Source organism: Rhodofomes roseus (assembly GCF_022264815.1).
Source record: "Rhodofomes roseus strain CIRM-BRFM 1785 chromosome Unknown C8Q71scaffold_3, whole genome shotgun sequence".
Taxonomy (NCBI): Eukaryota; Fungi; Basidiomycota; class Agaricomycetes; order Polyporales; family Fomitopsidaceae; genus Rhodofomes; species Rhodofomes roseus.
In genome coordinates, this window is record NW_025952959.1 from 836,532 (window position 1) to 856,255 (window position 19,724).

The 19,724-nt window shown below is 58.1% G+C and overlaps 8 protein-coding genes across 8 annotated transcripts; 4 read left to right on the plus strand and 4 right to left on the minus strand.

Moving 5' to 3' along the window:
* Window positions 1-45: 45 nt before the first annotated feature.
* On the minus strand, window positions 46-2,823 carry C8Q71DRAFT_828769 (RIO1-domain-containing protein). Its single transcript, XM_047926333.1, has 6 exons — window positions 2,514-2,823; window positions 2,033-2,454; window positions 1,829-1,959; window positions 1,620-1,772; window positions 627-1,563; window positions 46-565 (listed from the first exon to the last, which is right to left on the minus strand). The coding sequence occupies exons 1-6, from the start codon at window positions 2,776-2,778 to the stop codon at window positions 461-463; spliced, it is 2,013 nt and encodes a 670-aa protein (XP_047782924.1). The 5' UTR covers window positions 2,779-2,823; the 3' UTR covers window positions 46-460.
* Window positions 2,824-2,910: 87 nt separating this feature from the next.
* Window positions 2,911-3,807, plus strand: C8Q71DRAFT_340981 (uncharacterized protein). Its single transcript, XM_047917925.1, has 3 exons — window positions 2,911-3,151; window positions 3,213-3,312; window positions 3,365-3,807. The coding sequence occupies exons 1-3, from the start codon at window positions 3,079-3,081 to the stop codon at window positions 3,792-3,794; spliced, it is 603 nt and encodes a 200-aa protein (XP_047782925.1). The 5' UTR covers window positions 2,911-3,078; the 3' UTR covers window positions 3,795-3,807.
* Window positions 3,808-4,699: 892 nt separating this feature from the next.
* Window positions 4,700-6,417, plus strand: C8Q71DRAFT_737963 (mitochondrial matrix Mmp37-domain-containing protein). The gene is made up of 3 exons (XM_047922636.1): window positions 4,700-5,362; window positions 5,420-5,978; window positions 6,037-6,417. The coding sequence occupies exons 1-3, from the start codon at window positions 4,811-4,813 to the stop codon at window positions 6,180-6,182; spliced, it is 1,257 nt and encodes a 418-aa protein (XP_047782926.1). The 5' UTR covers window positions 4,700-4,810; the 3' UTR covers window positions 6,183-6,417.
* Window positions 6,418-6,918: 501 nt separating this feature from the next.
* C8Q71DRAFT_700572 (uncharacterized protein) lies at window positions 6,919-8,791 on the plus strand (the record flags this gene model as incomplete). The annotated part of the gene is made up of 4 exons (XM_047920128.1): window positions 6,919-7,191; window positions 7,291-7,382; window positions 7,452-8,281; window positions 8,328-8,791. 4 exons carry the CDS (start codon window positions 6,919-6,921, stop codon window positions 8,789-8,791), a joined length of 1,659 nt encoding a protein of 552 aa, XP_047782927.1.
* Window positions 8,792-9,360: 569 nt separating this feature from the next.
* Window positions 9,361-12,409, minus strand: C8Q71DRAFT_737967 (glycosyltransferase family 57 protein). The gene is made up of 9 exons (XM_047922637.1): window positions 12,164-12,409; window positions 11,704-12,107; window positions 11,480-11,642; window positions 11,251-11,425; window positions 11,116-11,200; window positions 10,902-11,064; window positions 10,283-10,837; window positions 10,101-10,230; window positions 9,361-10,048 (listed from the first exon to the last, which is right to left on the minus strand). Exons 1-9 carry the CDS (start codon window positions 12,346-12,348, stop codon window positions 9,620-9,622), a joined length of 2,289 nt encoding a protein of 762 aa, XP_047782928.1. The 5' UTR covers window positions 12,349-12,409; the 3' UTR covers window positions 9,361-9,619.
* A 138-nt stretch (window positions 12,410-12,547) lies between these two features.
* C8Q71DRAFT_341054 (uncharacterized protein) lies at window positions 12,548-13,542 on the plus strand. Its single transcript, XM_047917927.1, has 4 exons — window positions 12,548-13,032; window positions 13,093-13,203; window positions 13,254-13,348; window positions 13,403-13,542. The coding sequence occupies exons 1-4, from the start codon at window positions 12,625-12,627 to the stop codon at window positions 13,431-13,433; spliced, it is 645 nt and encodes a 214-aa protein (XP_047782929.1). The 5' UTR covers window positions 12,548-12,624; the 3' UTR covers window positions 13,434-13,542.
* C8Q71DRAFT_341052 (uncharacterized protein) lies at window positions 13,402-16,387 on the minus strand. The gene is made up of 9 exons (XM_047917926.1): window positions 15,897-16,387; window positions 15,703-15,835; window positions 15,418-15,641; window positions 15,320-15,359; window positions 15,210-15,267; window positions 15,109-15,154; window positions 14,273-15,048; window positions 14,100-14,211; window positions 13,402-14,046 (listed from the first exon to the last, which is right to left on the minus strand). The coding sequence occupies exons 1-9, from the start codon at window positions 15,921-15,923 to the stop codon at window positions 13,651-13,653; spliced, it is 1,812 nt and encodes a 603-aa protein (XP_047782930.1). The 5' UTR covers window positions 15,924-16,387; the 3' UTR covers window positions 13,402-13,650.
* A 260-nt stretch (window positions 16,388-16,647) lies between these two features.
* On the minus strand, window positions 16,648-18,836 carry C8Q71DRAFT_341119 (uncharacterized protein). The gene is made up of 8 exons (XM_047917928.1): window positions 18,808-18,836; window positions 18,131-18,742; window positions 18,021-18,073; window positions 17,882-17,967; window positions 17,666-17,824; window positions 17,420-17,609; window positions 16,983-17,369; window positions 16,648-16,924 (listed from the first exon to the last, which is right to left on the minus strand). Exons 2-8 carry the CDS (start codon window positions 18,580-18,582, stop codon window positions 16,755-16,757), a joined length of 1,497 nt encoding a protein of 498 aa, XP_047782931.1. The 5' UTR covers window positions 18,583-18,742; window positions 18,808-18,836; the 3' UTR covers window positions 16,648-16,754.
* Window positions 18,837-19,724: the final 888 nt, after the last annotated feature.

Sequence of the window (19,724 nt, forward strand, 5' to 3'; positions counted from 1 at the left end):
TGTCAGTTAGGCTCACACATCGGCTGGCTTGCCTGGGACATCGTATAGGCTCGAGTTTCGGACGAGTGCATTGATGATGACGGATGTGCAAGGCCGCTACTCGGACACTATACTACTTAGTACTTTGCATTCAACTTGCATTGTACAGAAATCATTCAAACTGTGGCTACAAAATCCAACGCTACATTTCATGCACCCTGGAACTCTTCGGCGCGTGTGGTACCTGGCAACGACATCTACTGACAGTTTCCGTGCTCCAAAATATGCACGGCGCAGCGGGCGCGTCGTCGCCGCGCGAAGACCACCTGCCAGTGCAACAAGTGTGCAGCCGTGCCACAGACGTCATGCTCACCAGGGGGGAATTGGCAACAGCAGCCCGGCGCGTCGGACACCCGCCCCACCGCACGTTGCACACGCAGCGTGGCGACTCTGCGACGATCACCGTCAAATCACCGTCGACTCAGCTGCCCCGCGCCGTCGCCTTGACGCGCCGTTTCTTCTCCGCTTTGGGCATCTTGTGCTGGCGCTTCTCGCGCGCCTCCTCCTTAGTCGCCTTCTTCCGCTCCTGGTTAGACGGGAGGAGTCGTCAGCTCGGCAATCACAAATAGGCTATAGACGGGATGAACCTTCTTGGCTTCCTTATCTTCGTGTCGGTGTCCCCGAGGACGCCGATCCTCGAACTTGCCCTTTCCGTCGGACTCCCCGTCAGACTGTTCGTTTTTGTCCTCGTCCCCGGAGGCCTCCGAGTCGCTGTTCTCCTCTGCCTCGCCGTCGACTTCATCAGCAGCATCGTCTTCGAACCGGACCTTGTTCCCGTGGGCCTTGGCTTGTCCGTTGACCTTCTCGCTCCCCGCGTCCACCAGCCCGATCACGTCCTTGTATATGAGCTTCTCGCCTTCGCCGCGATTGAGCGCGCCCACGTCCCGTTCAGGATCGTAGACCTCATTCAGTGTGCGCGGTATATACGACTTCATGAAGATCGCGTCCTCCTGCGCCGCATCCGCCTTCGACTGACCGTCCTGGCTTTCCTCCCCCTCAACAGGTACCTGCTCGGGCTCCTCCATCCACCGCCGCAGGACGGCAGCGGCGTCCTCGGAGCTGCCCTCGGGCACGAGCGACTCTCGCGTGACGAACTCAAACGCGCGGCGCAGACCGACGCAGCGGACGCTCCGCCTCGAGAAGAAGTCCTCGACGTTGCGCAGATCGGAGCGGAGGAAGTCGAAGGCATGCGGGTGGTCGTGCTCGACGGACTGGGAAACGTCGATGATGTAGAGGTGCCCTTGAAGTATCGGTGGGCCTGCGGTTTCGCCTTGTGCTGACGACTCTGTCGGCGCCCCCGCGCCGGACGGTGGCCGGTCTGTTGAATCGCCCGCGGCAGAGGGCTGGTCTTGAGGAGGCGAGGGTGGTATGTCGTCGACATGGTAGAGGATGTTGTACTCCGACAGATCAGCGTGAACGAGCTTGCACTCCAGGAACATCTTGCGCGTCATGACCAAAAGCTCTACGTATAGGTCGGGTATCACGGACTCCGGGATTTCAGCGTCCTTCAAACGCGGCGATGCCCTGCAAACGATTTGAGACCAGGGAGTTTCTGAGCTGATCAAACGTCGAGTGCTCACCATCCCTCCCTGTCGCCCACGAAGCCCATGACGAGAACATTCTCGCGGACCTCAACTGGTTCGGGACATCGGATCCCAGCTGCTACTAGGCGCTTCAGATTCCGCATCTCCTTCTCTGCCCACACCCGGACCATCTTTCGGGGATTGTGACGGCTGGAGGCGTGATGAGATTCTACAGCATATGGCCGTCTTACGGATTGTATGCGTACCTATATCCTCGTCTGAAACGATACTCTCCCGAGACGTACTTGTCGCGATCCTTGAATACCAGAATAGACGTCTTGTATATCTTCAAAGCGAGGTGCTTGAAGTCAGGGGAAAGGGCGTGGTATACATTGGCCTACGGTACGAAGCAGACGGAAGAAAATATATTGAGCAATGGGTAGATACGTCCTCAGAGGAAGCGCACATACTTCCTTGCCGGTACTGACGCATCCGTTCACCTCGTACAAGAGCCCCCGCCCGATCATCTTGAACAGAATGATTCTAGTCCGAGGATCAAGCACCTGCTCGCTCGTCGCGCGATCGCTCTTGTCTTTCATATTCGCAGTGGCCGATGGGCCTTTCCTGTTCACGCCGACGCCCAGATCGTACGGCATGTCGATGTTCCGGATGCGCGAGGAGTACTTCGACAGAGCTTGGAGTTGGTCGGATGTTTGATCTTTTATCTGTGTTGAGGCAGCGGGACTACTGGTTTTTGCTGCCTGTTTCGGCCGATTGACCGCAGGTAGGGATGCTACCGCAGCGCGCAAGTTCACAGCAGATGCAACGCCTTGTGCAGCGCCTGTCCGTACAGCAACGTGCTGTCTCACACGATTGTACTGTTTCGTGAAATCTGCGAGCGGATTCAATCGAAACTCTCGAATTCAGTAGTCGGCCTGTTGAACGACTCACCTCGTTCAGCGATTTCCCAATCCTCGTCCTCTGCCCGCAGGGTCTGAAATGCAGCAGCCTCCATAGCATCCTCCTCGTCGCCAAATTCATCTTGATCCTCATCATCCTCGCTCTCACTCTCGGACCACTCTAGGAGCATGTCCTGCCCGGGAGGGACTTCGTCGATGAATGCGTGCCCCGCGCGAGGATCGACCGCGCTCGAGGTGTCTTGCGGTGCGTCGTCGAACTGTCCTGCCTCGATGGGCATCTCAGGAGCCGTAGACATGGGTGCGCTGGGTCAGGGTGTCCGAGCCGAGTCGATGGTGGTTAGAATCTGAAAAGCCAATCTCAGCACCGAGCAGATCCACCCGCAGATCTGCCACCCTCGATCTGATGGCGGGGATGCACGTGTTTCCCATCGACCAGTCACCACACTACACCGCCGTGTCGCGCACGTCAGGCGCACGTCCAACCTGTCTTCCCTCAGAGTCGGACTCTGGATAGCTCTGGATATTAGTATTGTGCTCGCTGCGTTCTGACAGAATTCGTCTCTTGGATCAAACTGCGCGTGGTCTGGGCTGAGCCGATGTCAATCAGGCAGAGGATACCCTTCCGCTTCACGGAGACTCCGGAAGATGAACACATTCTGGACGAACAAGGTGCGCCATTGGCTGACTTGCCAGTCTGCGACAATATCTGTGACTGAACTCATTTGCGCAGAACAAGAGGAGCTGATTGACAGCCTGAAGAGTCAGAGTGATGCAGCGGCCTCGCAGTACATGCTCCTCGGTCAGGTCGTCCTCGCCCTCTCCGCCTTGCTGTAAGTTCGCACGTCCACCTCTCCGCAAGGTTTCTTACCTCCTCGCCACAAGCCACTTCATCTACATCCTGAAGTGGGACAAGCTCTCCCCACTGTACGCCATCCTCCCCTCCCACCCAGCACCCTCCACGATCATCCCCTTCCCCGACTTCTTCGCGACGCTGAACATCATCCTACATGCAAATCTCAGCCTCCTACTGCTCCCGCACTACAGCCCCATTCGGCGGTCTCTATCCTCCCTCCCACCACCGATGGAAGACTACTCGCTTCCCCTTCCAATCTTCCACCCTGTCACGGCCGCGTTGACCGTGCTCACGCCGACGCTCGCGCTGATCCGGCAGTGCAGCTGGCCAGACGTAGCCTGGTGGTGTGCCACGTTGACGATGTCGTGGTTCGTGTACTCGCTGCGCAGATGGACTGACCAGAGTGTGGAGGAGATCCGCGAGCTAGAACGACTGCGTTACGATGCCAGAGGCGCGTAGTAGCATCGCCTGCACTGGTAGGTGAGTGGCCTAGTTCATCCTATCGCTCTGTTTTATCGGCGGGTTTAGTGATGTCTCCCTTTGAGCTCTTCAGTCTCGCTTTGCGCATCCCATACTTCTTATTCCTACGAAGACATGGAACACATGATAAGTATAAGACATTGTAGGTACGGGTACTTCCGGAGCTGTCCGAATCAATAATATTGGCCCGTAGAAGACCGTGAGTAGACTGCTGAGCAACACTGGGAGCCCCTGTTCACAAAGCCGACGAGTATCTGACGTTACTATGTACATATATCATATATGGATCCAGGATCGACTGTAAGTTAACAGCGTGCCGGAGACGACCAGAGTGACGACGGTGATCTACCGCGGTAGGCTGAGCGCGGACGTCGTGGGCTGAGTTGCACCGACAGTTCCATATATCTATACGCGCCGAAATCGCGGTCGCCGGCCCTAATTTTGCGGGAATAGAAGGAGGTTATCGCCCATTCGTGGAGTTCCCCTCTGCACTGTCACGTTCGTACTTTCCTGTTACGGTAGCGTGCTTGCCTTTCCGGATCCCGTCGCAAGTTGGTTTCTTTCGTACGCGTCGTCGACCTTCACCTCATTCGTCATCGACTCTAACTGCACGGCTTCGGACGAGCTCCACTCCTGACCACACGCCCTCTATATATAATGTGGGCTTGCGCCCCTAAACACCAGTATCGATTCTCCCCTCGAAGCCTGCCTTCCGGTAAACATCACTCGAGAGCGCGCAACCACGAAGGCTGTGCACAGCTGTGCGGGACATTGCGGCGTTTGGAGAGACAGGGATCTAGACCGACGAGCTTCGAGGGTGCTGACGCCCAGGCGAACTGGATCGGTTGGTGAGATGAATCGTCACGAGGGTGGAGTGGGACATGCCTTGGGAGCGCCGAGGTGCAGCATAACGTCCTCCACATCCATCGCCTGCCCGCACGACAAACACCCACCACATGCACTCGTACTAGCCCGCTCTTCTTTCTTCACACATAATGCTTTCCTCCGCCGCGCGCACCCACCGCAGCCTCGCAGTGTCCGCCACACGCTCCCTAGCCACCGAGTCCGTCTCCCATGCACACCCGCTCCCGCCGCCCCCGCCGCCGTCGCATGCGAAGCACCCGTCCGCCGCGAAGCCTGCCTCGCGAGCCCGCCTGAACCCACAGCCCCGCCCCGCGCGCCCGCTCCGCCACCCGACGCTCGCGCACCTCCCGCCGACGTTCGGCCGCAACCAGATCCTCCCCGTCGCCGACTCGACACGCGCGCTCCTCGAGAACATCGTCGCCCAGTTCAATGCGCCCATCCGGTATGCGTTTGCCTACGGCTCGGGTGTGTTTGAGCAGGACGGGTACAAGAAGGAGGAGAAGCCGATGCTGGACTTCATGTTCGCGGTGACGCATGCGGCCCATTGGCACTCGATCAACATGAACCAGTTCCCCGGGCATTATCCGTTACATGCACGGGTACTGGGCTCGGGCTTTGTCTCGCGGGTGGAGGAGATCAGTCCGGGCGTGTGGTTCAACACGCTTGTGCCGATGGAAGGGGTTGTAAGTCTGCACATGCTGGGCGCACGTCACAAGACTCATGGACCATGTTCTGCGCAGACGATCAAGTACGGTGTGACGACGGTCGACAACCTCTGCTCCGACCTGCTCAACTGGCGGACGCTCTACCTTGCCGGGCGGATGCACAAGCCCATCCGGATCATCAAGGACGACGCACGCGTGCGGCTGACACAGCAGGTCAACCTGACGTCCGCGGTGCGCACCGCACTGCTGACGCTCCCCGAGACGTTCACGCAGCGCGAGCTGTTTGCGCGCATCGCGGGGTTCAGCTACGCGGGCGACGTGCGCATGGCGCTCCCCGGCGAGAACCGCGACAAGGTGCAGAACATCGTTAACCACCAGGGCGACCAGTTCCGCGAGCTCTACCACCGCCTGGTGGTTGCGCTCCCCGGCGTGCACTGGCCCTCGCACATGGAGAGCATCCACCAGGATACGAGCCCCCATGCGCGCGCGGCGCATCTGCGCAAGCTCCCTGCGGACCTCCTGAAGGGCGTCACGGAGCACTATGCGTCGGAGCTGCACCCGAAGGAGGCCGACGAGGCCGTATACTGGACTAGACTCGCGGGCAACGAGAAGCTGCCTGAGGTGATCGACCACGGTGCGTGTCGTCTGCTACTCTGAATCCGGCGGGCTACTGACAGGGCGTGTTTCCGCAGAGATCCGGAAGCTGGTGCGCTACTCGTCGGCAGTGCAGACGGCGAAGGGCCTCGTGAGTGCGGGGCTGACGAAGGGCCTGCGGTACTCGAAGGAGAAGGTCGGGAAGTGGTGGCAGTCGCGGAGCGCGGGCTCGGGAAGCTCATGAGCAGCTCGGAGGGGGTTCGGCCGCGCACGCCGTGCGTACGGTAGAGTAGGTACGGCTCTGGACGGGTTGCGGACTCATAGAGTATGGATGGGGCATTGCTAATACTTATCACCGGCACACAGTCAACATTGTATCCATTAATGCTCAACTTGCAGTATAATAGGTAGCATCACTCCTCCGCGTGTAACGGCGCCCGACGCGCGAGTGGCGTGCCCGAGGGACCCCGGCCGTTGATCGTGCCCTTCTCTGCTTCTCTTCCGGCATCCCGACAATGATTGCAGCCACAGAACAGACCCTGGCGCTGCACACTGTTCGCCGCACACTGCGCCGCGAGCGTGGCCTGAGATGCGGTGGGAGCACCGACGGAGAGTTGAGCCTGAACGGGGTGCCACGGGTCCGGGCCGCGGTGGGGTTGGGACGGGCGGGCAGCTCTGCCATCCCATCAACCACCACCTTCTCCTCCTCGTCCCCTCTCCTCGTCTCCGTGCGCTGGCCAGAGGCTCTCCGCTGTATACCTGCCGTTCTGCGTGCACCCGTGCCCGGCGCCTTTCTCGGTTGTCTTGGTTTCCGCCTGTCGCCTGTGAAGTAGTTCAAGTTCTGCCCTCCACGTCCCGCCTTGTCTGCGCAGCCCAGACCGTTCATTCGTTTATCCCCACCGCTCCGTTCGCTTCTACCCCTGCCCTTCGCCGCCATGTCTGACCTCGCGCACGACGACCTGCCCGTGGAGCACACCCCGATGGGCTCCCCCGCGCCCCCTCACAACCACGAGCTCCCGCTTGAGACCGAGACCGAGAGCGACAACGCAGGGTACTATGCTGAGCAGGAGGCCGCGCCTGCAGCCGAGCAAGAGCTGCTGTACGAGCCCGAGGCTCCCTCGACCCCGATACCCCCGGTCGCCCCGCTGACCTTGTCGCCCGCCGCGGCGACGCGCACCGTCGCCATCATCAAGCCGCACGCGCTCCCGCACCGCTTCGACATCGAGCACAGGATATCTGAGGCTGGCTTCGAGGTGCGTTCTGGCTCTGCTTCCGCCGCGCCGCGCCGCTGCTCGGGTGCGCGGTGCGCTTGCCGCGGGTGACGCTGACGCGCTGCGATCGCGATCGTACAGATCGTGAAGGAACGGCAGATGGAGTTCGATGTGGAGACGGACCCGGAGACAATGTACGACCTCTTCGGAGACGACTACGAGTGTTTCGCCGAGTAAGCCACGCCCCTCTGTATCACAGCGATACAACGTGCCTGTGAGGACTGTCGCTGACGCTTGCTTAGGGGCCCCGTCTGGGTGTACGTCCTCGAGCGTCGTCGCGCCGTCGAGGTCTGGGCGACGCTCATGGGGCACCCCGACCCCGCCGTCGCGCGCGAGGAGACGCCCAACGCCCTCCGCGCGCTCTACGGCACGTCCGTCCTGCAGAACGCCGTCATGGGCTCGCCCGACTCGCCCACCGCGGAGTTCCAGATCTCCGCCATCTTCGCGTCCTCGCCGCCCTTCCCGACGACGGACCTCCCCGACGTCGGCAGCGCGGGCCTCACAAGCGGCTCGGTGCGCTCCATGTCGTCCTCGGTCCTCTCCGCCCTGCGCAGGACGGGCTCCAGCGGCGACAGCGGGAAGTCCCCGTTCAAGGCGCGCAAGCTGCCCGCGACGCATGCAGCGCCGGATATCGTCCCTCGTATGTCGCGCGCCGCTTCGTTGCGCGCTGGAATCCCCGTGGAGAAGACCAGTGGCCCCCGCGGCCCCATCAGCAAGGAGAGGCTCGCGCAGACGTTCGAGAACGTGCCCGGCCACAAGCGGTCCTCGACGATCACAGTTGCGAGCACCGCGCCTCCCACTGTCGCGCCCCGCATGACGCGGGCCGCCGCGCTCCGCCTCGGCCTTCCCCCGCCTGAGAAGGAGACCCGGAGGCAGTCCCTGCAGCTCACGTCGAGTGGCAAGGTGAAGGGCCCGGAGGAGCCGAAGGCGACGTTCGACGGCGTGCCGGGCCACAAGCGCAGGGAAACGATCACCGTCGCGAGCGTCAAGGCCCCGACCGTCATGCCGCGCACGAACAAGAGCGCGAGTCTGCGCCAGCAGAAGGACGCCGCGCCGCCGACGTCGTACATGTGTGAGTGTCTCCCGTGCGCGAGCCTGCGTGAGCTGACGGCGCACAGTCCGCGCCCCCTCGGGCCAGACGCCCTCCAGATCCTCGTCGCGCACGTCCTTCAACGGGACGGGCTCCGCGCGCCCGACCATCTCGCGCCCGCCCTCGGCCGCGTCCGTCCAGCTGACGCCCTCCCGCCCGATGACGTCCCGCGTCACATCCGCGTCCTCCGTCAAGACTACCACCACCACGACCTCCCAGCGCCCCTCCTCGCGGCCGGCCACTTCCGCCGGCATCAAGCGCGCGCCGTCCGTGTCCGCCACGAGCACGAGCAACGGCGGTGGCGCCGCGAAGGACAAGGAAGCCGCGAAGCCCCGCCCGCGCCCGAGCAGCGTACAGGCCCCGACGATCGCCCCGCGGACGAACAAGAGCGCGCTGCTCCGCGCGCAGAAGATGGCGGCGGCGGCGGTGACGGCGGTGACGCCCGGAGGCAAGAAGGGCGTCGCTGCCACTCCGAGGGCAGTCCGGGTGTAGCGACCGCGATGCCCAGCGACCCCGTCTTGCCCTGTCCTCCGTACCGGCTTTCCAGGCCCCAAGCACAAGCCTTGGGCTCATCAATATGCGGAATCATCTCTCATTGTGGAAGAAAGCGGGTCGCCCACCCTCGTCCCCGTGCGAAAGGCGGACGACGTATATAGCGTAGAATGGCGCGCCCGCACGTGGATTCGGAGCAGGTACTTACATGGCGCAGCGGGTGGCTGCGTGCACGCCCACGTTCCGTTCTCCGGCGCAGGACGCTCGATTTGTCTCCCTCTTCTCGTTGTTGGTCTCCCGGCTCATATACTCAGATCTCCCCCGCTCGTCGCAGCGGGGATACGCTGCTTGGATCTACGTGCGTATCTATATGCGTTCCTGTTTATGCTCAGTTGTCTTTGTCAGGTTTGCTATGTGCGGATGGTTCTTTGCGTACGCTCGTGGTACGGTACGGTACGGTAACCACTGTCTGTTGCTGGTGCTCTTCTGCTGCTGTTGTACGCGTTGTGTTACTCGGTAGACAGTGGTATAAATGGAGACGTCTTGAGGAATAGCTGAGGTTGAACCTGTGTGATGTTCCATGCGTCAAATAGACCATGAGTTGCGGCAAAGTGATACGCAAAGGTTAGCGTTCTACACAGTACTATAGTATACCACACTTGAGGAGGGAAGAACATTGACCACGCCACTTCGCCTCCTACATTAACTCCGTTCCGGACTTTATGGTATGCAACGGAGACTAGTTCCAGACTACAGCAAACACAACAAGCATGAGACACTAAATGAGCATACAGAAGATCATAGGTAGTCCATCATCCCTAAAACCCCTCACTTCTGCTCAAACTCGTGGTGACTCCCGGCGCTCAGCACCGAACTGATGCTCCCCGTCCGGCGAGAGTGCGCCAGCCTCCGCCTTCCCTGCGCATACCCCAAGCTCACAGCGCGTGCACCCGTCTCTCGGCCAATACCCAGCGGAGCGGCACCACTCGCCTCGCCAACATCGCCGTTCTCGCTGCGTGAAACAGTGGCCTTGTGATGCGTTGGCGTGTTAGGTACAGTTCCTGAGCCACTGGAGGGGCCGAGCCCGCCGAGTGCCCACGAGACCTCGACACCGCGGCGGATGCTCCACAGCCAGGCGAGCCCGAAGACAGGTGTTGAGAGGAGGACGTTCAGCACGGGGAAGAGGTCGGGGTACCGAGCGGGCGGAGAGAAGAGCAACTCGAGAACGTGAAGGACTAGACATCCCGCGTGAGTGACCTAGATAGTATTCAATACGGAACGGGATTGCAGATCATTCAATTTGACGTACCAGAGAGAGATACTGAATCAACGAGTTTGGTCGAGCACGAAACGGATTGTAGCCGACAATACGGTTCCATAGTACAGTCATGGCGATGTACGATACTCCCAAGCCATCGCGTTTTAACAGCGGCCACATACTGCAACCCGATCAACATCAACGAGCAGGCCATCTCCCAAGAGTCCACGCACCTGAACAACGCGACATTGCTCACGAGCATCCCGATCTCCCAGGTCTCCGACGTTTCATTCGACGTCACCCCAGACAGTAGCAGGGTCAATGGAAGCAACGGTAGCAAGATCGTCTTCTCGTGCACCTGGAATGAGAACAGGAAGAACGACAGCGACGACGTCAGGAGCGCATACGGCAAGAGCGGCATCGTCGGTGCGGGCTCCCGCGCCGCCACCGCACCCGCCCTCGCATCGTCGTCCTTGCGCGTCTGCAAGCGCACTCTCCACCCGCTATAGACCAGCCCCGCCGCACCCGGCAGGAATCCGAGCGCGGTCAGGCCCGTCGCGATGCGCACGAGCGTTTTGGGGGAGAGGCGACGGCGCCATTTGAGGATGACATCGCTCGCGCACCAGAAGTTGGCGACTTTGTCTTCGAAGAGCCCACGGTTAAAGGGGAAAATGCGTGTGATGGGGTCAAGGATGGCGGATAGAGGGGCGAAGGGCGGGAGGAAGGGGAGGAATAGGATGAGCATCGATGCGGCCGTGACGACAGCTAAACGGACGAAGTGGCGAGGTCTGCAAGATGCAATCGTTACACCTGAGTACGAGAGATTTACGGGGGCACGAATGAAGTACGTACCCTTGTACCATGCCTAGATACAAGCACTTACCAAGCAGATACGATCCAATTGCGGGGGCATAGTATAGTGCCATCTGCTTGAATCCTAGGCTGAGGACGAACGACACTGCGCCCAGCAGGTCATGACCTCGGGCGAAACAAACCATAGCGAACAATGTGAGACCTGAGAGATGTCAATTCGCTGTTTGGCGATGAACATATCACATGCACGTACCGAGCATGACAGAGTTGTACTGGAAGTGACCAAAGTCAACGAGCAGTAGTGTAGGCTGCAAAAGGAGGGTGAGGAGGGCTACTTCCTGTGACTAACTGAGTTTCGTTCAAATGCAGCATGTCACGAAATAATCACCTGAGTGCGCGCGGAACGATTTGCGTGCCATGTTCGCACGAACAGGAAGAGTGCAGGCAGATATACCAGACTATCGAAGACCAGTACAGTCGTACGCATGTATGCTTTGCTTTCTGGACTTTCAATCCCACGTGAGGCGTCGAGGGCGAACCACGAGGCATTGATCCATGACCCGCTGTCAAATGCAAGCGTCACGACGGGCATCCTCACATATAGAGAGTGAACGCACACTAAACCACATGCCCACGATACATACGCGGTTAATGGTGGGTAATCAAGACCCCAGTACTGCAAGTCGTACTTGTACCATTCGCGCATGGGCAGGTGTATGGTAAGCTCCATCCAATGGCGCTGGGCTTCATAGTCACCGTACATCGGCGGCGTACCCTGTCCTGAGTAGTACTGCGATGAACGTCTGCACAAGCGTTACTCGCCATGTCCACTCTGACTGACCGGAGTACGAGCCGAGCCCGATCGACCACTTCACCCATACGGACGTCAGTACCGCACAGGGCACGACCCACCGCTTCAGCCCCTGCTTGTGCATCCAGCGCACCCACCGTCTGCCCATGCCCCCGCCATGTTCGCTGTCGGCCTTCCGTCGCTCGTGTGCGTGCGCTGATAGTGGCGAAGCGAGGGACTGCTCTTGTTCCTTGAGCGAGCTGAAGCTGAGCTGCCTGCTCAGTCTGCGACGCGACGTTGGTGGCGACAATGTATGTGAGCCACCCAGTGAGAAGGGGGACACGGGACGGGAAGATGAGGCGGAGAGCGTCGGTGAACCTAGCCAATGTGGACTCTCGGACGCCTGCAGAATGTGGTGTTTACGCGGGACAGGCGCAAGGATATCCGGTCCCAATCTGAAAGGTTTGAGGTAAAGGCTCATTATTCTGACCATCGCCTGAAATACACTCACCCGTAGCTGATGCCGCTTGCATGCGGGAAATGCACCTGTGACAGAGGCGTCTTGATACGTAGGGGACGGCTCGACTGGATTGCTACCGACGTTTGCGACGAGAACGACGTTGTTGAAAGCCTCTTGGATGGTCGTGAAGTCGAAGATGAGCCCTGTGAAGGAACGTATGAGGACGACTCGTCCATGCGTTCGAAGCGAGTGAGAGTACAAGTGCAAGAAACCGCGTCTAATGGTTGTCTAATGAGCGGGTCTATTGTCGACGCGTCAGTCACTGTAGTAGGGTCAGTATGACTTTGTAGTCCTAGTAATAAAGGCTAACTATCGCCTGACTATTATTATTAAACTCACTTATCTCATTCTAAGCGGGAGCTTATGTCATCAGTAGCATTGCGTAGCCCGTGCGATCGTGTTTCTTGCTTTCTGCTCCCACTGTCGCGTATAACTGGGCTCCAATCTTTGACATGGGCATGATGATTCCTTCGAGAGACAGAGATACGCCAGCGGACAGAGTGCGATCGTTGATGACCCAGAAAGAAAACATCGAGGCCGAACTGGACGCACAAGTGTCCATTCTGAAGGCGAACTCCTCTACCCTGAACTCCCCTCTGGTTGATGCGGATGGCTTCCCGCGAGCAGACATCGATATCTGGGCTGTTCGACACGCTCGCGTGCGCATAATCGAACTGCGAAATGACCTGGACGCGCTCAGGGACACCATCGCGACTGCGTTGCAAGTCGTGTTTGACCCCGCCACGTCGGCGAAGTCAGAACCGCTTGCACCACAGGAGAATGCTGGATCTTCCGATGGCCCATTGGTACCGTTTGCGACGGTGAACGGTGTAGCGCCGGGCAGTCCAGCAGCGGCAGCGGTGCGTGATCTCTACTGTATTGTACGCGTTGTGAGATTGCTGCTGAGACTCGATTTGTAGGGCCTCCTCCGAGAGGATCTAGTGCTTTCATTCGGGCCATTGACACGAGCATCATTTCCTTCATCATTATCCCTGCAGCCACTGGCTGAATTCGTCAGCACGCGCGAGAACGTATGCCCGTTGTCGATGGTTTGAATTCATTCGTCTCACATTGTCTCCAGCGACAGATCGCAATCAAGGTCTTACGAGGGTCTGGAGAGACTATTGACTTGAGCTTCACTCCGAGAAGCGGGTGGGGAGGACGTGGTCTACTCGGGTATGCTTTATTCCTAGTTCGTTTCCGAAATGTGAGGGCTCACTCGGTGGTTAGATGCCATATTGTCCCGTACAACGGATCATGAGAGATCTCATACCTCTCATTGTAGCTTGCGCCGGCTCTGTATTGATAGTGATGTCCCGATCCATTCCATGTATCACTAGCAAGTTGTGCTAATTGGGACCAGTGAAAGAACTGGACGCGGGCTAGTATGCTGTTATGCACCGGTATTTGAAGAGCATCATGCCAGTCCTCTCGAGTACGTCGGTATTCCTATATAGTACAGGTAACAGTGATGAGAGTTACAGTCGAGAGGGCAACTTAGCCCCATCTGCATTGCCATATACAAGATCCCGGTCCTCCTGCAGGCGCCCATGCGAGGCTTGTCTGGCCCTTCGTACATCCTGGATCACCTGTGTCAAGCCGCCCTCTTCGACCCACCTCTTGAACACATCCGCATCGACCGCTCGAGACGCGTCATGCGTCTTGCAAGCCCACACTGCGTGCTCCAGCAAGAACGCGCCACATGCGATATGTGACAAGAGGAACAACGCCGGGCGAGGCACGAGAGGTGGGATGGGTGCGGCGTACGCGGCGACCAAGTCGTCCAGAGCGGATCGCAGCATGTCAAGCGACGTCTGCAAAGCTTTGTCGACCTTGGGATCCAGAGTGCACGACGCCAGTACGCTATTCACCCACTGACAAGCTCCTTAGTACCCAAGAATACGCGAATGGACAAGCAGAAACCCACCGCAACGAACGCATCCAGTATCACTGGTGTTGACGCGGCTCGGACGACATCTAGTGAAAGCACTGTGATGGTACCCTCCCATATCTTCTCGACCAGCGAGTCTTGGATCATCCTATTGGGATCACGGCGGTCGGTCAGCCCAGCGAACGACTGCAGGTAATAGGATTACGGACCGCCCAATCTCAGTCTCCGTCATGTACCCCGCGCCTCCAAGCGCCGTCATGCACTCCTCCATCGCTGTACACGCCTTCTCTGCAGCGAAAGCTTTCAGAGCAGGCGTGAGCATTCGGAGTCGATTCGCCTCGTCTTCCGTCGCAACGCCGCATTCGACCTTGCCCAGCAGCGCGACCGTCCCGAACAGCATATGTGCGAGAGCGCGATACACGAGAGATACCTTCGCAAGTTCCGCGACATGCAGCGGTGTGTCCTGCAGCAACTGTCTGCCGCCTCTGATGGCTCTCACTTTGGAGTATGCCGTCGCGATCGCGAGGCATCTGCGCAGGTTACCCACAGACGACGTAGCGGAGTGCACACGGGTGATGTTCAAGACTGGCGCAATAAGCTTCACGCCCTGGCCAGGCTGGCCCAAGAGATACGCCTCAGTGCCCTCGAGCGACAGTTCGGCAGTCGGGAGGGCCACTGTTCCAAACTTGTCCTTGAGTCGGTGGATAAAGATGCGGTTGGTGAGCGCTGAAGGCCTTGGTGCGCCAGGCTCGCAGAGAATGGGGAAGTGGAGCGGAACGAGGAACAACGACAGCGAGCGAGATCCCTCGGATAACGGCCCAGTACGTCCCAGAGCCAGCGCGATGTCACTGTCAGTCGCGCTCGAGAACCACTTGAAGCCGTTGAGCGTATACTTTGGGCCATACGGATTGCGATTTGACACTCCTTCTCCTAGAGCGGGAGTAGCCGTCGTCTCTGTGAGCGAGACGTCCGAACCTCCGGGTCGCTGGCGTGGTGGTTGTATCAGACGTCCACGGACTATCACGTCATGCGGCTCGTAGCTCACCTCTGTCATCCACTGCCCTGCTGTGAAGGCAATGTCGGGGTCACGGCTGTAGACACCGTCAGTCCGGTGCATTCACGTTAGCAAGGTTATGCGAAACCGACCTGATAAGCCGAGGGTATACATCTCGCTTCAATTCTGGTGTCCCAAGGAGCTCGCAGACTGAGAATAATTTGTTAGGCCCCAGATTTCCCGGTAAAGAGCACGTACGTACCCCTTGCCGACCCGTCTGTCATGCTCAGTGGACAATCTATCTGATATGAAGCGCTCAGCTCGCGAAGCAACCGCAGGAAAGATACTGAGTATGCGTACTGCCTGTGCATCCGCCATGGCCAATAAAATCTTGGCGAAGCCATGAATCCGACTGTGTTCCAGGTGCTTGCGCTCGTAGAATATCCCTACGATGCCTTCCTTCTGCCACAGCGCCTTCATACGGCGCCAGCCTTCCGTTGTCTGCAGTTGGTCCACTCGACGGCCCCAGTTGTCGTATTGTACAAGCTTGGGCGGACCCATGAGCTTGTTCACGGGTCGCAAAGCTGGAAACCAAAACGTACGCCTTCCATGACCGATTCACTGCGCAGAAACGTCGTTACGCACTGTTGATTACTTCATCGCCGAAGCGACCCAAATCTGCTTCAATCTCAGCGAAGACATCTGATGGCAGGACACGCTTCAGAAGACCGGGAAGGACAGGATCGGTGTGGTACGGATGTCCCTCCGTATATGGAGTCTGTCATTTGAGATTGTGCAGTCAAACAACAAGATGCGAAGCTGGATCATGGTGAACATACCGGCTGGAACCCTTCTTCAATACGCATGTCAAGCTGAGGACGTCAGGTCAAGGACGCGGGCCAAAGTGCCAACCATGCTGTCGAATATATATCTTGAACGGCATCACTCCGTGATACTCAGGAGACCGAGCAGATGGGTCACGCTGCCCGAACCATGCAGCTTGGCCGGCTGTGCTAAGGGGTAGTACTAGTAGCTCCCGGGTGGCCGCCTGGTCCAGCTCGAGGCTGTATAATTGCGCAAACCTCGCTGCGCAAGAATCCCCACCTACAGGTTTTGATAGTCCTGGGACATGTTTCTCGGTTGTGGGGGAGGGGGGCGTGTCATAGTTCAGATTGGCTCGAGGAACCTTGGCGGGCTCCTGACAGTACCTGTGACTCGGATGCTCACCGCTAAGTGTGACCGAAATATATAGTAATTTTCTGGACTGTAGCTTCAATTGGTCTGTTGCAGAGACATGCGTTATTGCTGCAAGCCAGGACGGTAGGAGGACGATAGAATCATATGCAAAATTGAGAGGAAGGTCGTGCGGCGTTTGCCGCCCCTCCGTCGGCCGATGCCTTAAGTATTGTGTCAAGTAACTTAGCGGAAGTTGAGATCTAGTAGACCGTATGTGCTGCATGCTTGCACGAAAAATAACAGACATGTCTATCCAGGACGGTTGCTAGTCTACATCATGCACCGCAGAACTCAGAACAAATGCAGAACGTACACAATACAAATCTATAACAAATCTAGATGTCGCAAATAGCCAACACAGTTGCTATTATGGCATGACAAGTGTTGGAAGATTAGCTACATAGCCGTAGTAGAGGGCAATGCATGCGCCGCAGCGTCGCCCTTGAGAATAGTATCCGCATTCATGAGTCCCAGATGGCACCGAAAGCAGGGATCCCGCGGCTCATCATGCCGTACACTACTTTCTCCGTCAAGGGCTGGTTGGAAATGATCACAACGGCCTCCGCATTGAAGGCCTGGACCATCCGATACGTGAGCTTCACCAAGTCGGGCCTGCCGTGTTGACGAGTATCTTGTGCGCAACACATTAGCATCAGCGGAAGTATGGTGACGGACGTGGGTACTCTCACCATAGATCACGGATCCGGGCGCCGCTTCGAGCAACGAGTCCACAAGCTTGTCTCCGAACGTCTGACGCACCGTGGGCGCCGTCCAGAGCAACTGGATCTCGGTCTTCTTCGCGAAGACAACCGGGGCAATCGGACCAATGCCGCTGCCTGTCGCCACCATCACTACTCGGCGGAACAGTGGTGTAACGCGCACGACACCATAGCAGGGGATGCCGCGGATCCAAATCTTGTCCGGTGGGTTACCGATCTGCTGCTTCGTCCAATCACCGGCACGCGAGACGACAGCAGAGTATCCCTTCTTGCCAGGCTCGGCGATGGTAGCGAAGGAATGCCACTCGCAGAGCGGATCGATCGACATCCGGGTGAAGTGACCGGGTTGCGTATTCACTGAGGAAGATATGAGTGATAATCAGGTTGACCGCTCGCGCGACACTCACCGTAGTCGAAGTAGAGGCGTACACAGTGTTCCGAGAGTACTTCAGAGCGAACTGGGACCTTGCGCAGACGGGCCCATGGCAAGATGATAGAAATCGTCAAAATTAGGGTGAGCCAGAATGGAGGCGACTGCGCAACGGCGTGACCCAGTGTCTCATCCGGACTCTTGTAATCGTTGACGAGGAGAATAACCTGGTTGCGTGATTAACTCAATATCCACTGATTGCAAGGACAATGTGTATACGAACCTGAGCCCAAACGAGAGCGACAGCAGTCCATCCGGCGAAACGATGAATCATTTCGAATGCATCGTGGTGTCGTACGCGGAACTTCGGGTAAGCGAAGATCACCATCGCCACAAGGAGCACCAGGATGGCATAGGACACGGTGAGAGTGGCAACGCTCGTCTGTGCACAGGTCTTGTCAAGTTTCTGATAGTAGCAACGATAGATAGGGTAGCATACCTTCTCTTTCTTGATCACCTCGCGCGTTCCTCTCCCCACAAAGAGGATAAGCCAGATGGTTCCACCAACTCCTGTACCGGAATGGACTGTGGTATGACAGTTAGCATGCAGTCACAGCGAAGTTGTTCCGGATACCCACTTCCGCCGATTGAGTACACTCTTGCCAGGATCCGCCGAATCCACAGCGGCCACCTGAGAAGCTCAAATTAGAATTGTATACCCAGATGCGGTGCGTCAGACACGACTTACGACCGTGGAGCTAGACAAGCTACAGTGAAAAACGCATTGATCACGTACTCCTGTCGCATGAGGATGGCCGTGAAGAGGTTTCCGATGACAACGCGGCCGAGCTGCTCTGCATTCGCCCCTTTGACCGCGTACCAGATGAACACGCCCAAGTTGACGCAGAACACGATACCGAACAGCCGTCGATACAGCGTCATCATCTGGAAGCGGAGGTTGCGCAGATAGTGACCCTGCGTCTTTGCGGGGAGCTCGTCGTCCTCAAACCCCTGCCACATCTCGCCCTTCTCCGACGACGAAACATCGCTCTGCGACGTCGACGCGGAAATGGAGGATACCTTCACTACTGCCTGCTTGCCAGTGAGGTCCACCACGATCTCTTCAGACTTGTGAACAGGGTGAGGGACGGCCACCTGAGGTCCCTTAGCTTCCTCCGAAATTGATGACGTAGTACTCATGGAGGTAGGCTGATGCGAAGGTGGAAGGGGCGTTTGAGGGAGGGTAGCTTGATCGAGGTGATCAATGCGGTCTGCGGCTCCTTACCGTCCCTATTATACCTGTGGATACGGGGGGGAGGTCCTATCCAGTTCGCGAAGTCTGTCAAGCACCGATGCCGGCCTGTCATGTCCTCACACGGGCGGAGTTTTGAGATACAGACATACAGACATCAGAGGAGCACATACTTCTTTCTGAACATATTCGGAATAGGACGTGAGTAGGACGCCCGGAAGGACGTGACGGCCAACGCTTGGTGCACGCACGTAAGCTGCTTGAAGGGCGATGACCTACTCCAGAGCGCACGCGCCGCTAGTCTCGAAGCCCGGGTGTATGGGTCAAATGATGGGAGCCACGGAAGAGCAAGTCAGCCAGAAGCACTTCATGGGGATGATCGCTGTGCGGGGGGGGGGGAGGTACCAGAGTTTTAATTGGTCAAAGCTGTCTATGCAGTCACCATCTTGCTTGTCGAAGGTATCGGACACACAGTGCCTTAGCCTAGACACCAGCAGTGGATAAGGGTGCGTTTTCCGACCTTACCCGGACGTTTACTAGCTACAGCCGCACAATCGCCTAGCCATCAGAACTTGTAGAGGATCCGTTGGAAGCAATTCGCGGCGGTCAGTCCTGGGGTGGGATTCGGAATTTGGGAGCGCACAATCGGCGGGAGGAGCACAGGAGCCCCGATGTGCCACTTTTGGCATCGTTTCTTCTGTAGTGTAAGAGCATTTTCCCGCAAGGGCCACTGACCTCTATGATGGATAGATGAACGCAACCTCTAGGCGCACAACCTGACGTGAGACATCTGTATCGGCGTTGTAGCGTGCCCATGTCTAGGTGGACCTATAGTTTGAATGGTAGTAAGCTACGAGAGCGACATCGGCAAACAGAACGCCGAACAGGTTTTCCGCCTCTGTGCGAGACAGTTCTCCGAGGCCTCTGCTAGCTAGGCCCAACGGTCGGAAACAGAGAAGCAGGCAGCGAGCAGGATGGTGACGGCAGTTGCCCAGTTGCTGTGAACTCCGGCGGTCGCGTCTGACGCGGACGTGCCACCCGTCCGCGCTCCGCTTCAATGAGCCACCGAGATCTGTGATCTCAAGAGTTT

Coding starts and splice junctions, on each gene's coding strand:
- C8Q71DRAFT_737967 (XM_047922637.1), bottom strand. CDS start 12,348: ATGGACGAGTCGTCCTCATACGTTCCTTCACAGGGCTCATCTTCGACT. Junction 12,108..12,163: donor GCAAGCGGCATCAGCTACGG/GTGAGTGTATTT, acceptor CAAACCTTTCAG/ATTGGGACCGGATATCCTTG. Junction 10,049..10,100: donor TGATTCAGTATCTCTCTCTG/GTACGTCAAATT, acceptor AATACTATCTAG/GTCACTCACGCGGGATGTCT.
- C8Q71DRAFT_737963 (XM_047922636.1), top strand. CDS start 4,811: ATGCTTTCCTCCGCCGCGCGCACCCACCGCAGCCTCGCAGTGTCCGCC. Junction 5,363..5,419: donor TTGTGCCGATGGAAGGGGTT/GTAAGTCTGCAC, acceptor TGTTCTGCGCAG/ACGATCAAGTACGGTGTGAC. Junction 5,979..6,036: donor GCCTGAGGTGATCGACCACG/GTGCGTGTCGTC, acceptor GTGTTTCCGCAG/AGATCCGGAAGCTGGTGCGC.
- C8Q71DRAFT_341054 (XM_047917927.1), top strand. CDS start 12,625: ATGGGCATGATGATTCCTTCGAGAGACAGAGATACGCCAGCGGACAGA. Junction 13,204..13,253: donor TCGTCAGCACGCGCGAGAAC/GTATGCCCGTTG, acceptor CATTGTCTCCAG/CGACAGATCGCAATCAAGGT. Junction 13,349..13,402: donor GGAGGACGTGGTCTACTCGG/GTATGCTTTATT, acceptor CTCGGTGGTTAG/ATGCCATATTGTCCCGTACA.
- C8Q71DRAFT_341052 (XM_047917926.1), bottom strand. CDS start 15,923: ATGCGTATTGAAGAAGGGTTCCAGCCG. Junction 15,642..15,702: donor CGGCGATGAAGTAATCAACA/GTGCGTAACGAC, acceptor TTTGGTTTCCAG/CTTTGCGACCCGTGAACAAG. Junction 15,155..15,209: donor GTATACCCTCGGCTTATCAG/GTCGGTTTCGCA, acceptor CGGTGTCTACAG/CCGTGACCCCGACATTGCCT.
- C8Q71DRAFT_340981 (XM_047917925.1), top strand. CDS start 3,079: ATGTCAATCAGGCAGAGGATACCCTTCCGCTTCACGGAGACTCCGGAA. Junction 3,152..3,212: donor ACACATTCTGGACGAACAAG/GTGCGCCATTGG, acceptor TCATTTGCGCAG/AACAAGAGGAGCTGATTGAC. Junction 3,313..3,364: donor CTCGCCCTCTCCGCCTTGCT/GTAAGTTCGCAC, acceptor CCTCGCCACAAG/CCACTTCATCTACATCCTGA.
- C8Q71DRAFT_341119 (XM_047917928.1), bottom strand. CDS start 18,582: ATGAGTACTACGTCATCAATTTCGGAGGAAGCTAAGGGACCTCAGGTG. Junction 18,074..18,130: donor GCTTGTCTAGCTCCACGGTC/GTAAGTCGTGTC, acceptor TGAGCTTCTCAG/GTGGCCGCTGTGGATTCGGC. Junction 16,925..16,982: donor GCCCGGATCCGTGATCTATG/GTGAGAGTACCC, acceptor GTTGCGCACAAG/ATACTCGTCAACACGGCAGG.
- C8Q71DRAFT_828769 (XM_047926333.1), bottom strand. CDS start 2,778: ATGTCTACGGCTCCTGAGATGCCCATCGAGGCAGGACAGTTCGACGAC. Junction 2,455..2,513: donor TTGGGAAATCGCTGAACGAG/GTGAGTCGTTCA, acceptor ATCCGCTCGCAG/ATTTCACGAAACAGTACAAT. Junction 566..626: donor AAGATAAGGAAGCCAAGAAG/GTTCATCCCGTC, acceptor CCGTCTAACCAG/GAGCGGAAGAAGGCGACTAA.